The sequence below is a fragment of the Setaria italica genome, chromosome V, assembly GCF_000263155.2.
Source record: "Setaria italica strain Yugu1 chromosome V, Setaria_italica_v2.0, whole genome shotgun sequence".
NCBI lineage: Eukaryota > Viridiplantae > Streptophyta > Magnoliopsida > Poales > Poaceae > Setaria > Setaria italica.
Genome location: NC_028454.1, coordinates 10,862,092 through 10,876,570, shown reverse-complemented (window position 1 = coordinate 10,876,570; position 14,479 = coordinate 10,862,092). Strand labels below are relative to the sequence as shown.

Here is a 14,479-nt window from a genome sequence, read left to right as displayed (position 1 = left end):
GTTAAGTTTAACACATCGTATCCAACACCCCCTTAGATCCATACAGCTAAATTTTAACAGTGTCACCTCGGATATTCGGATGCTAATTAGAAGGATTAAACATGAGCTAATTATAAAATTAATTGCAGAACCCTATGCTAATTCGCGAGATGAATCTATTAAACCTAATTAATCCATCATTAGCAAATAGTTACTGTAGCACCACATTGTCAAATCATGGACTAATTAGGCTTAATAGATTCATCTCGCGAATTATACTCCATCTGTGCAATTAGTTTTGTAATTAGCCTATGTTTAATACTCCTAATTAGTATCTAAACATCCGATGTGATAGGTGTTAAACTTTAACAGGGTGTTCCCAAACACCACCTCTATTCGACTCTTCGTCCAAGTTGGAAAAAAGATCCCTCTACATTGAGTTTTAATTTCAACGGATTATCCATTTTTCACTCTCCAAATCCCAACGGCTAGCTTCTCTTTAAAAATCCGCACTCTTCATCCACTCCACCAACCTCTCTATTTTGTACTACAACAGCCTCTCCATTTTGCACTCTTCATTCTAGCAATTACTACACGTGGGACTCACATTTTGACAAAGCAAATTGGCTTGCTAAGTTTGACAAGTGTGAGAGGAAGTTTGATAAGTCGGATGGGATGAAGAGATAGATAGCAACTTTGTCAAATTTTAGCTCGGAGATTCTCCCCAAGGCAAAACTCGATTAAAAACCTCGATTACTTCCAGGTTTACGTGTTTTCAAGAAAAGAAAAAGTGAAATCACACATCTAAGTTTCTCAAAACCCAACATGATGATGCGACTCCGGACCAAAAAAAAAAGGATTTTTACAGCGTCATTCGGACGGTAAAAAGTTACTGTACTAACCTAGTAAGCATGTACCACCCCTGTCATGTTCTGAAGCGCTCACCATCGCATTTGCGATCGACGGGGCGTACGCGACGGCCCACCGAACAGTGGCCCTGAGGTGATCACACGGGCAAAGAAATCAATCGATGGACGGGATCGAACACCATCTATCGATGTGCACACGCATGATGATGAATGCAATGCGTTCAGATTCAGAGACACACCCACGCACGCACACAAACCCGGCAGAGAGCAGAGGCTACAGGGGGATGGAACTTTGTGCGAGTAGCCGTGGGCCCCACACCCCCTCGCCATAGTGAGGCCTCACAGTACTACTCCCCATCATACTAGGTGCAGAGACTGTAACAGTGGAACCAAAGCAAGGCCACTTTCAGAAAGCGAGTTCACAAGAGTAACAGAAGGGAGTGAGAGAGGAAGAAAAGATGCTGATGAGTTACCCACCGGTGAATAAACTCAGAACCCGCTTTACACTTTTGTTGTAGCAGCAGTAATAGTGACCGGCAAAAGAAAAAAAAATAAAAGCACGATCTGAATCACGAACAGCTTTGAAATTCGAGGAGAAAAGCAAAGCTTGTGTGCAGTGATTTTCTCTTTTTGCAGCTTGCGGCATTGCCATTCATTGTTCAGCAGTGGCAAGGAAAGAAGAGAAAGACTGGAAGAGGGGGGGTGAGCCCTAAAAGTCCAATGATTGTGCATCCCCAATGCATCGCGTATTAGGAGTAGGTACGGTGGCTGATTGGCTCTTGATGCGGATTTATTCTCCTGCCCCCTCTCTCCAACCGCTCATGTGCGAGGCAGTGATTACGCCAATTAATAAAAGCTTGAACGATTTTTGCCGAAGTGGTTTGATAGGGATGATGAGCTGAGAGCTGACGATGGACAGGTTGAATGCATCCTCATGTATTTTGAGGGGTTTCAGGCTTCGGCAGAAGCAATCCGGAGTGATGGCCTGATGGGTAGGGGGAGTTTTGTGTCTGGAAAAGTGTCCAGGTTCATCGACAGGTGGTAGAACCTACTCCCATTACTCTCGCTCGCTCACCTTTGAGTTTTCTGTTTCTAGCACGTTCTTGGAAGCGAGATGATCTCCGTTCAGGTCATCTGCGTCTGATCCTCTCAGGTAGTGTAAACAGCATGAAATGAACGTGGGCACAAATTCAAACGATGGACAAAAGAACGCCCAGGTTCAATGGATCTAATATTCTTTTTTTACTTCCTTCATTTTAAATTGCAAGTCATTTTGATTTTTCTAAGAACCCTCCTTCGTTCTAAATTGCAAGTCGTTTTGATTTTTCTAAGAACCAACGGAGGGCCTTCCTGAACTTTGTATTCCAAATTCAAGCGGTACATTTTTTAGCTTGGCGTGGCGTCCATGGATCTAATATTTATCCCCTACAAAAATTGGAAAAATCATGTGCCCGTGTCTTCTTTTACTACCAGACTTGGCAGAAATATTGTTGCTTCTGATCTCCAAAAATAAAATCCGTGCTTCTTTTCTCCTAGCAAAAAAACGAGAAAATAGTATTTCTTTTGTACTAGACTACTAGTAGGAGTACAGCACCACTACACCGGCATGAAATTGAAATGACAGGCCAGGGCCAGACAGTGTCGAAAGCAAAGCTACGGTATCTTAGAGCAGTATATACAACGACTGTACCATACTGTACCGGCGTGGGCCCACCCAGGAGGAGTAGGTCTCGTCGATGACGATAAAGCTGGGGGAGCTCGCACACCGTACTGTACGCGCCAGGCCGTATTTCTACGCGTACAGTGGAGGGCAGCACAGTTAAAATGTTACATCTGCCTCCCTTTCTCTGACATCCATGAATGGCAGGCGAAGGTGCGGGTGGTGGTGTATTTCGCAAGACTCTCTCTCCTCTGCGTCTCTGATTTTGATGCTTGCAAAGGGACAGAGAGAGGAGAGAGAGAGGAGGAGGTATCAGACGTACAAGTAGGAGCAGGACAGTGTGATTTTACTGCCACCGTGTTCCCTCCTCTCCTCTCTCCTCAGTCCTCACTGCCCAGTCCTCACAAGCTCCTCGGCTCCTTTCGCTTCTTCCCCTTCCCCTCTGTTCTTCGCCCCTCGCACAGCGCCATTGCGGAGTGGGTGAGGTGGGAGAGAGTAAGGCAGAGCGAGGAGGAGCAAGACTGATTGCATTGCTAAAGGCGAAACAGAGAAAGGTAAGGGTGAGCTGGTGCCGGGTCTGCTCGTGCTCGCATTGCTCTGCTTGCTTCCCCTTTCCCTCGCCTTATTTCCTAGCTCACGAGTTGGGCGAGTCAGTTGTTCATCCGATCGATGCGTGCGTCGTGCTCCTCGAGAACGGGAGGTTTCCTTTTGGTAGTAGTTGTTGACGAGGGCAGTGCGATCTTAGACGGCGCCGGCGGCGAGATGCAGGAACGTTCTGCGGATTCGTTGGACGGGGTGGATTTGTGATCTTTTGCCTCTTCTTGATCCCGGTTTCAGGAGGTTGGTTGGGTTCCGCGGCGGCCGGCGATGCTGCGGAGGATGGTGTCCGACCCGGCCCCGGACTCCTCCGGCGGGGAGGCCAGGCCCCGCGCCGGCGCCGCGCTCTTCGCCGTCCCGCGGCTCTTCGTCGGGTTCGCCGCCAAGCGCCCGTCCGACGGCGAGTCCTCGAGGAGCCCGACGTCGCCGCTCGACCCCAAGGCGCTGCTGCTCCGGTCGCCGCGCTCGCCGAGGACCTGGGGCGCGCCGGGCCTCGTGGACGCCCTCGCCGGCGACGCCACCAACTGCCTGCTCAGCCCGCGCCTGCGGCTCAAATCGTACAGCTCCCTGCCCAAGGACTGCGGCGGCGGCGGCGGCGGTTATTCGCCGCCGGAGCTCGGCAAGACGATGTCTTGCCCCGCCCCGGACACCGCGGCCGCCGCCGGCATGTCGGTGCCGTGCAGCAGGTTCCACCACGGGGATCTGAAGTCTGGTCCCGAGGCCACTCAGTCGGATGGCGCTCAACTCAGCAATGGCAAGCGGCACTCGTTCGATCTCGGCAAGCTCCCGGGGCCCGGATCGCTGCCGGCGTCGATCGCCGCCGGGACCCGTGGCTTCATCGGCTCGGTCTCGGCGAGCGAGATCGAGCAGTCGGACGACTACACCCGCATCATCGCGCGCGGCCCGAACCCGAAGACGACGCACATCTTCGGCGACTGCATCTTGGAGCCCCACACGGTTGGGGACTCCGACGAGGCCGCCATGGAGGTGGAGGAAGGAGCCGCCGGGTGCTACTTCGTGGTCAAGTGCGCCGCCGGTGCTGCCCCGGCAGCCGACGACTTCCTGAGCACCTGCTTCACTTGCAAGAAGAAGCTGGAAGGCAATGACATCTACATTTACCGGTACGTCGATGCGATCACCATCTTGTTTTACGATGGTTATATTTTTCCATCAGTTGCATCATTTGTGGGGGGGGGGGTAGGGGTTGTTTGATAGCAGAGGCTAAAGTCACATTGGATCGGATGTTCCGATGCTAACGAAAAGAACTAACCATGAACTTAATTATAAAATTAATTGCAGAACCCCTGGCTAATCCGCGAGACGAATCTACTCAGCCTAATTAATTCATCATTAGTAAATGATTACTGTAGCACCACATTATCAAATCATGAACTAATTAGGCTTAATAGATTCGTCTCACGAATTAGTCTCCATCTGTGTAATTAGTTTTATAATTAGATTATGTTTAATACTCCTAATTAATATCTAAATATTTGATATCACAGGGCTGAATGGAGCCAAACACCCCCTTAAAAAGAGATATCTTGCAGAATGCACGCTTATCTGAATGAAATAAACAACTGCACTGGTCGACTTTCTGCACTGTTCATATAACATCACTGTTAATTCTTTTGGGAGAAGAAAAAATATTATTATCTTTTTGGAAGTACATAAATGGAATATTAAATTGAGTTGAACAACATGGTGAATGCCACTAGATTCCATTTCTTTTGATTGGAGATGGTTGCAAACTACTACAACGATGATTAACTGAACACATAAGTTATGTGAATAATTGTCCTCGGCACCAGAATTCAGAAAGAAATGGCGACACTGAACAATCTTTGCCGTGTGCCCTTGCAGTGGCGAGAAGGCCTTCTGCAGCGCCAATTGCCGGGACCAAGAGATCCAGCTCGAAGAGGAAGCCGAGAACAACACGGCGAGCATCTCCCCTCGCTCGTCCTGCTCCTCCATCCACGAGGACATCTTCATGGCCGGCATGGTCGTCGCGACGTGACCTCGACGGACCCCCACCAAAACCCACCGCGCCGTCTCGCCGCCGCGGCGACGGCGACGAACGCGCCCGCCTTTTTTTCCTCCTCCCTTGCCGTTGCAAAGGGTTCAGACGATCGCCAACGACGATCCATCAGCGGTGGACGTCGCCGTCATCGTCATCATCAGCTTGTTGTTTTTGATTCAGCAAACTGAAGAAACGGTGCGCTCATGGTGGGTCATCGCCGCTCGTCCTGGAAACCTGCAGGGATCTGGGCTTTTTCAGAAAGAGGAGAGGGGAAGAGATAGAGAGAGGTCGCCTGCCTGCCACTGTAGTTTTGATCCCAAAGGCTGCTTGGCTGGCCGGCCAGTGTGCCCCCATCTCATCCCCTTTTTCTTGCTCGCTTTTCTTCTTCGCTTTCCTCCTACTCGCAGCAGCAGTGACTGTGTCTGCGCATCGCATTGCCACACTACTGCCTCTCTGAGATAATGACATTGAGCTGCTTTGAGTCATTTTCCATTGCTCTTTTACTTTGTGCAGCGGTGGTACTGAAAACTGAAAGAAACCGAGAGGACATGTGACGATGGTGTCAAACCACTGAGAGATTTCAAGATTTGGGTTCGAAGGCATCTTTTGCCTAGGCCAAACTGATGGGTTAAAAACTTGAAACCGTGAAAACAACAGCCTCACAGTACTTAACTATGGGGTTCAGAAGTTTACCAAGTTTATCACTGAATCCGTCCTGAAAATCAAGCTGAGTAAGCTTCTGTTAGATTTTTTTGAAACAAAAAGCTTCTGTTAGAATTGAAGATCAAATTTCCAGTACTGGCAAGGGCAATGACGCAGGCCAAATTTCTCCCGGAATGAAGAAACCCCTTGAGAAAGAAGGAAGAAGCGTCGCTGAAATCCACGAGAGATCCGGTCCGATGATTGCAGTGGCAGCAATGGCATTCAGGTGGGTGGATCCAAACCCTCCCCTGTTTTTCCACAAATGGGCTCTGCTGATCCCCTGTTTTTCCACAAATTTCCAGTACTGCCACAAATGAGCCTGGCAGAACAGAGCAGGCGCTTGCTGCGTTCGGGAGGCAAGGCCCGGGCTCGTATTGAATTCAGAGCCGCCCATACCTCGCCGCCTTTTATGACGCTGCTGCGCTCGGAGCAGCGTCCGCGTCTTTTATTTGGGCGGCAGGTGCCGTTGGATTCGCCTGCTCCTCGGCAGGCAAACCACGGGCGGGGTCGTCATTGTCACTGCATCGGCGTCGTTTGGTGAATGGTGATGCGCGCGCAGATGCGGTGCGGCCATGCGGGTGACGTTTTTTCAGCCGGAAGCTGTTTTTCTTTCTAAAAAGAATTGAATCTTTTGCAGGGCATTTCCATCGCGCAACGAAGAGATAGTAGGATCGGACAAATTTGACGCCAAAGCTGTTCCAATTGGATGTTTGCACGCAGGCATATGTAAGATGGTCCTCCCACGAATACGATTGCGCTGTGATCCGTCTTAGGCTACAAACCAAACAGATCCTTACGCTGTGATATACTGGGAATACACACCAACACCCCAAATATCTTCTAGATTTTAGGATTGTATATAGGCGACGTCAACTTTCATCGCGATCTCAGTCAACAGGTTACGGACGGTGTGGCGACCTGATTTTGGGTATGCTTGGCTCTAGCCATGGTTTTGCAACGTCGCACTTTGCGGTGGCGCTTAAGCTGGGACGCCAAAAATCGATACCACAATAGTGGTGTGAAAAGCTACTGGAACCGGTGCGACGCAATCGATGGTTCGGCGTGGTTTCGAACCAAGCATGCTCGTGTGGCAGTAGTGGTTCCGACGATCTTAACTAATCAATATCATCAACAAAAGGATTGCAAATTTTTCAAACGTTTAAATATGTAGCAGAACCATTTTATATTCGGATTGTACCTCTTTCGTTTTTTTATGTTAACATGTGAGTTTTCCTTTTATGATGGCGTCAAACCGCCCGTTGTTTGTGTAGCTTGTCCATTTGAAAAGTTAGAACCGAATGTAGCAAGGCCCAACAGAGGCAACCGCAGGCCTAACTAGGAAACTCTCCAATGGCACTAGTGGGCCGGGGCCCTCCCGCCACGTGGCGGAATCCCATACTCACACTCCGGATCAGCCTGCTCGTCGGACCTGTCCCCTTCCTTCTTTACGCCCGGGGCAGATGGCTACCCACTCACAAACACCCCAAATCACCCCCACCGTACTACCTCAAGATTCGTGCGAGCACTAAAAGCAAGGGGTAGAAGAGTCAATTACCTCTCAAAAATTGTCCTCCTCCCACCACCTATCTCGCTTTCTCCCTCGTGCGCTTTCACCTCCGTCTCCGAGATGGCTGACTCCTAATCCGCCCTTCACCGCCACAGCCGCTTCCTTCCACTGCCTCCCCCCAAAACTTCAAACCCGCTAGCACGCGGGAGGCCGGCGCCGTGAGGTAGCTAGGGTTCGTCAAGGCGCTGGATGGGCTACCTTCTCCTGTCGCCGTCGCCGCCACTCGCCTTCCAGTACCCCTCCTCCTCCTTCGGCGGCGCCGCCTGCCGCCGCAGCCGCGCGCGGCGAGGCGCGGCCTTCTTCGTCGCGTCGTCCGCCTCGACGCCCGATGGCGGCCCGTCTACTTCGGCGGCGGACGCGTACGTGCTGGCGCGGCGGGTGGTGCTCCTCGGCGCCTCCGCCGTACCACTCCTCCGCCTCCGTGAAGCCGCGGCCGCGACCGCGACCGCGACCACGACTGGTTAGTGCCGTTATCCCTGCGACGGTTTGTGTAGAATTTCCGTTTCGCGCCCAATTGTCCGTCGTAGCTTGGGTCCTGGACTCCTGGTCCTATCTTACGTTGTGGAATGTGGAGCAGTGTTTGGCACTGAAATCGGTATGCAATTCTACCGATTGAGGTTGATAAATGTAAATTGTTCTGAAGTATATGAACACATCAGACGATACGTTGGGTTTCTGTAGAGGACATTACTATAATGCTGCAGTGTAGCCTTGTAGCCTTGTAGGGATGCATGAACTGTTCAGGTTTGGCTCCAATGTGCACATGCTGACTAAAATGAGAATCTGCAACTGTTGTTCAAACAATGGGTGGAAGAGTTTAGGGGACGCGGGGTATTGAATGCCTCTACTCTGTAAGCAACTTTTGATGTTAGGTGCATACACGATTTTCCTTTTTGGAGCAGGGCATGCACAGGTGAAAAAGGAATTACTAGGTAGTAAAACTGCACCCACAGTTGAGTTTGCTTCTGCAGAAATTCAAACTTTTAATACACCTAACTTAATGTCAGATTTTACACGTCTAAACACTCAGACCCCCTTGTAAATAGCACTGCACCCTATCAAAATTGTAGAGTAGATTTTGTGCATTAGAGGTTTGTGCGCATAAAGTTGCTATGCTCTTAGATGGAATAGATCCTTTAATTAACTGCAAATGAATTGTTTCAGGCAATGTTATTTTCTGTGCTGCAGAATCTAATTCTAGTAAGTTTGCAAATGGTTCCTAATAGTCCATGCTCCATGTGCTGCAACTTCTTAATTTGATGTTAAGCCCCCCTAGTCCTTTATGTTTTTTGACCACAGATGTCTCGGAAAATTCATAAAACATAAACGTGGAGTCTTGAACTAGTGTTCTCCTTGGACCCTAACATTCTGATGGAAAAAAGAAATTTAGAATTGGAGTAGTGTACATCATCCACGTTAATGTTCCTAGCAATTTTCAGCTTTTTTACAGCATATGATCAGATGCTGCCTTTTCTCACTTTCCCGCAGTTTATGGGATGTCATTATCCGAAGAATTTATTAGAAGAAAGGGGATTGATACCCCAAGGGTAAATCATGAAGCTGAGAATTGCTACAAAACTTTCAAGATTGGACGTAATTCCATCATCTGTAGACCTGAGGATAAGTTAGAACTTCCTCTTATATGAGTAGTTTGTGTGAAAGTAGGAGTTATCACTACCACAAAAATCTTTTGAAAACTGCCGTAACACGTGTCTTTTGGATTTGTTATCTCATATAGACATTTTTTGCCATACTTGCACAGTTCTATTGATTGCTTGTGACCACACGAATGGGCTGAACTGACCATCTGGATATGTTGTATTCTTGTAAACTGGCATTGTGATCACTAATGCATTTTTGCTTTGAGATGGGATTGTTTTGACTTAACTAAGTTGGCGGTGCTGCCTTGTTGACATATGTGCATTACTACATTAGTGAATGGACACATTTTATGCACATTTGTAATGAAGTTTTCCATGTCATTGAAGATCTATTTATGCCTGCGTGGTCGCTTCACAAACATAGATGAGTTGATGATAATTGCTTTTGTCTGTAGAGACAAAGGATGTCTCAAAGCTTGGTGACCCTCAATCTGAAGTGACAAAGGGTATTCTAAAGCCTGACAACCCTCAACTTGAAGGAACTCAGGTTGAAACCACTACCACTGAAGCTCGTCAGCCTCAATCATCCTTACAATCTGTTGAAGAACAACCTCCAGGGAATCCGCTGCTTGGCTTTTTGAATACAGTTGCAGTTGCTGCCTCTGGTGTTCTTGGTGGGCTGTATGGCACTTCTCTACAAGAAAAAAAGGCCCTGCAATCGATCATCTCCTCTGTAAATCATCTACAAACCTGCAGTTAGTGTATTTGTTTTTTTGTTCAGATGTGTTTATTCTTAATTTCGTATAGCCTAAATGACAGTCAGCATGCACCATTTGTCCAAACCAGCACATGATCTTATCCTCAAATAGTCACCGTTTTGCATATATTTTCAGTAAGTCCAGTATGCTGTAAATGGCTGGCATTTTCTTTATCAAACTTTTATATTGTTAGTGTCATATGTAATAGTATTTTATTTGTTACTTTATCTGCATCTGCTTCATATTCTTGAGTGCCTTTTCTTTTTATTTGGCTCTTTGAAAGTTCTCTTCAGTATCCTTTTGTATTTAGGAAATATAAGCAGTATGTCCTGTGCAATGTGCACATCATTTTTATAGCAAAATATACAGATCTGAAGTTGAGCCACTAAATTAATACATATGTACTATTAATAAATTCAAGAAGTTTGACACTGCATTTCCCAAACTCTTTTGATCTCGATATTGCCATTTTGTCAACATTGGTCGTTGTGTTATGGGTATTATGCTTTCATGAGGTGATTTTTTTGGGTTACACATGTCTAGTTTCTTTAGTTTTGTAAGTCTCTACGTATCTCAATTTTGTGTGGTTTCCAACATTTGATACCATTTCAAAGCTCTCCATTGTATATTTTGATAGCCTTAGTCAAGAAAGAAGTAAAGGATAATTTTACACCAATTAGACATGTACACATATAATGAAAGTTTTGTGCGCACGTGCTGCTATTCTGCCTAAAGGTATCCACACGTAAATCTTGATAGTGTTAGTAAATGCAAATCTTGAACCATGTGAAATGAAATTTGGTTTGTTGTGCTGTGTCTTTCAAAATCTGAAGAAGGCTTTGAGGCAAAATATTTAACCCCTGTTTGTTGACCATGTTGCCTTCCAAGTTCGAATTATGCCTCTATGAGGTACCGGATACTTTCTTTCCTTGCTGCAATGATGGGTGTTTGAGGGAAATCATTGCATATGATATGTTATTTTTTTGCAGGTTCAGCTTTTATTTAATATGTGAGGTTGGAATCTTAAAGAGGATAGAATTCATAGAAAACTTAATGGTTAACAGTATATTTTCCAACATGATTCTCAAGAAAACAGACATCTGTAAAATCTTATGAATACAACAAGCTGCCAAAATTATTTTGGACACCTTCATGCTGATTGTTTTATTTGCTAAAGTTGGTCTATAGAAAGTAGATATTTGCCTGATATATTTTATGTTCTACTTTCTTCAGACGGAGAGCAAATTGGCTGAAAATGAGGCAGCACTTTCTTTGATGAAGGAAAACTATGAGAAAAGGTTACTGGAGCAGCAAGCAGCACAAAAGAAGCAATCTTTGAAGTTCCAGGAGCAGGAAGCTTCTCTTTCAGATCAATTGGCTTCAGCAAAAAAGGCTTTGACATCGCTGAGTGAAGAATTCAGAAAGGAGAAGAAACTAGCCGAGGAACTTAGGGATGAAATACAGAGATTAGAGAGTAGTATCACTCAAGTTGGGGATGATAAAGATGCGCTTGAAACTAAATTGGAAGAAAAGGTGGGAGACATTAATGCTTTGCAGGAAAAAATAAGTTTGCTCAGCCAAGACATCCATGATAAGGAGAAACACATCAGGGAACTCAGTGCATCACTTTCCTCGAAGGAAGTAGACTACCAAAAGCTGTCTGCTTTCACTAATCAAACTAAAAGTAGCCTTGAGCTTGCAAATTCTAAAATACAACAACTTGAGGAAGAACTCGATGGAACTAAGAATGCTCTTGCTTCTAAGATATCTTTGATTGATTCACTCAATGCTAAACTTGAAACATTGAACTCTGAAAAGGAAGAAGCTGACAAAAAAATTAGCGAGTTAATACAGGAGTATGCAGACCTGAAGGCCGCTTCAGAGACAAGAGCAAGTCATGATTCCAAGCTTCTATCAGAGAGAGATGATCAGATAAAACAGCTTGAAGAAAAACTGTCTGTTGCGTTAACTGACTCTAGCAAAGATCATGAAACAATTCTTGAGTTGAACAAGGAGTTAGATGCCACCAAAGTGATGCTAGAGAACGAGCTTGTGGCCATGGAAACTTTAAAAGAATCAATTCAATCATCTGAAGAGGCTCTAAAGGATTCCAGAAATGAGGTTTCCAAACTTTCCAATGAACTTGAGGCGGCAAATAAATTGAATCAGGACCTGGTGTCGCAGATTTCTGAACTCCAAGATGAGTTCAATGAAATGCAAGCAGGTATGACTATTAAACTAGGCGAGGCAGAATCAGTATCCAAAGCTCTCTCAGAGGAACTGGCCTCAGTAAAGGAAATGGTTCAAAAGGGACAAGAAGTACTTGAAACCACCTCTAATGAGCTGGCATCTGCTGTTGAAGCTCGTGACAACTTGAAAAAGGAATTGCTGGATGTGTACAAGAATTTGGAGTCTACGACACATGAGCTTGTTGAGGAAAGGAAAATTGTGTCAACCTTAAATAGGGAGCTTGAAGCGTTGGCAAAACAATTGCAGGTAGATTCTGAAGCACGAAAAGCTCTTGAAGCAGACCTGGATGAGGCAACAAAGTCACTAGATGAGATGAACAATAGTGCGTTGTCACTGTCTAAGGAACTAGAGAGCACTCATTCTAGGAATGACACTCTCGAAGCTGAGAAAGAAATGCTATCCAAGGCTCTAGCTGAACAAAAGAAAATCACAAGCGAAGCTCAGGAAAACACTGAGGATGCTCAGAATCTGATCACAAGACTTCAGGCAGAGAAGGATAGCTTCGAATTGAGGTCTAGACATCTTGAAGAGGAATTGGCATTAGCAAAGGGTGAAATACTGCGCCTAAGGAGGCAGATTAGTCCAAACAGGTCTCAGAAGCCAAGAACAACTGCCAGACCAAGAGCACCACCAGAGGCTAATGAGACTCTGAAGGAGCAAGCCGTGAACGATCATAATCAGAAGACCAGTGGAGTGGTTGCTGGAACTCCGCAGTCTGTGAAAAGGACTGTAAGGGGAAGAAAAGGTGGTGCTGGTGCATCGACATGAGTGTGTGTCGGAAGCCCAAGCAAGGCCCTTCTTTTTTCCATGCCGTCCTATTTAGTAGTCTGTTATTACATCATTTTTTAGATCATCATCCTTTGCAAAATAGCATCAATAGTTATTCCAGTGTTTTTACATTTGCCTTTTGCAGTATTTCAGTTACTTGATGTATTTTGTTCAAGCTTTTGGGAAACCGAGGGCCTGTATGTGTATAGATGAGTTCCTGAAGAGCCATCATGGAGGAGAATTCCAGTATCTGTAGTTATGCTGAGTGCTTCATACACCATATTATTGCTCATTTCTATACTATTTTTGATTTCAATTTTCTTTTGTCCACATTGGATACGAACTGTTTGTTGTCATTGATTTGAATCACAATACTATTACATACTTAGCTCTTCGTACACATTGGTTTAACCTACAGTGAACCAATTTTGGTATGCTGAAAACAGGCATGTTTGGTCCCCAGGAGATGAAGTTCTGAAATCTGCTGTAGTGGTATCACTCTTTCTAACTCTCTCTAAAATTGGCACAGTTGTTGGCTATTCATTTATTGTTTACCAGTCTATGACTATATAGTTTGCTGCACTGGGTCTTTACTTACTGTTGAAATATCGAAAATAATATTATCGGCTGCTGTAACCATGTGATTTAAAGGAGACAAGGTGTCCTACACTCAAAAGTCTACAAGTACCTGACGGCCCTTTATTGTATTCTGACAATTTAGTAGTTCCATTTGATCATTGTATATTTGCTTGTCCCACGTGATTTTGATGCCATATCTTCTTCTCTTTTTGTTGGTTTAGCTGTTATGTAAACCTTATGGAGATTCGTACAATGCTACAAGGTAATATGTTTTCAGTCTCAACACATTCTCAGAATATTGGATTATAAATGACTGTTTCTTGTAGAATTACATCATCAGCCATTCGTTCTCTTACCTATTTAATTAACCATGAGGACCAGCAGGACCAGGGTTGGAGATGGATGCACCACTCCATAGCAGAATCATGTTCAATTGTGCACATGTTTGTTTTGCTGTATGGTCCCTTTTTAACACAAATCATTGTCCTCCCACTTTCAGATCAACAAGTATATAAGTTTTTATGATGTTAATGGTTTCCCCTGCAACTTGTAAAAGTTCAACAAAGAATCCTGAAAGCTGAAATTGAACATAATTCTTGATGTGTGCATACTGCGATATATTCTCGCTGCTGTAAGACAAATATATCAAAGGAGTGCAGGGGTAGGGCCGGAGGGCCCAAATCATTTGGTGCCCCAATGGTGTTGTAATTGGCTCAATGACTCTGACATGGTTCACAAGCCAGAGCATTTTGGGACAGTGGGAGGGGAGTGGTGGTGACTAGGCTTGAATGGGAAAAATCAACCAAAGTACACTGAAGCGTGTTGGCCTGGCTTCAAAAATGGCTGGCACGACATCGTACTTTGCCAGGTTAGGTTGGATTCCTTGCTCAATTAACCCATTCCCCTTGGCCTCCTGTATTGCCCTACTTTTCTTTGCTTCAAGGGCTCCTAAAATTCCTATCACATCGAATGTTTAGATACTAATTAGGAGTATTAAATATAAACAAACTATAAAACCAATTGCACAGATGGAAGCTAATTTGCGAGACGAATCTATTAAGTCTAATTAGTTCATGATTTGACAATGTTGTGCTAATGTAAACATGTGCTAATGGTGGATTAATTAAGC

General features: G+C 45.4%; 2 protein-coding genes across 3 annotated transcripts; both read left to right on the top strand.

The window, feature by feature from the left end:
* Positions 1-2,757: 2,757 nt before the first annotated feature.
* Positions 2,758-5,628, top strand: LOC101762187. The gene is made up of 3 exons (XM_004968372.3): positions 2,758-3,062; positions 3,346-4,226; positions 4,969-5,628. The coding sequence occupies exons 2-3, from the start codon at positions 3,376-3,378 to the stop codon at positions 5,120-5,122; spliced, it is 1,005 nt and encodes a 334-aa protein (XP_004968429.1). The 5' UTR covers positions 2,758-3,062; positions 3,346-3,375; the 3' UTR covers positions 5,123-5,628.
* Positions 5,629-7,421: 1,793 nt separating this feature from the next.
* LOC101761774 (MAR-binding filament-like protein 1) lies at positions 7,422-13,155 on the top strand. 2 transcript variants are annotated; one of them, XM_022826563.1, is made up of 4 exons: positions 7,422-7,854; positions 8,883-9,021; positions 9,446-9,728; positions 10,987-13,155. In XM_022826563.1, exons 1-4 carry the CDS (start codon positions 7,584-7,586, stop codon positions 12,769-12,771), a joined length of 2,478 nt encoding a protein of 825 aa, XP_022682298.1. In that variant the 5' UTR covers positions 7,422-7,583; the 3' UTR covers positions 12,772-13,155. The 2 variants fall into 2 exon arrangements, with proteins under 2 accessions (XP_022682298.1, XP_004968427.1); XM_004968370.2 differs by lacking the exon at positions 8,883-9,021 and having other exon boundaries at positions 7,423-7,854; positions 9,451-9,728.
* The last annotated feature ends 1,324 nt before the right edge of the window (positions 13,156-14,479 follow it).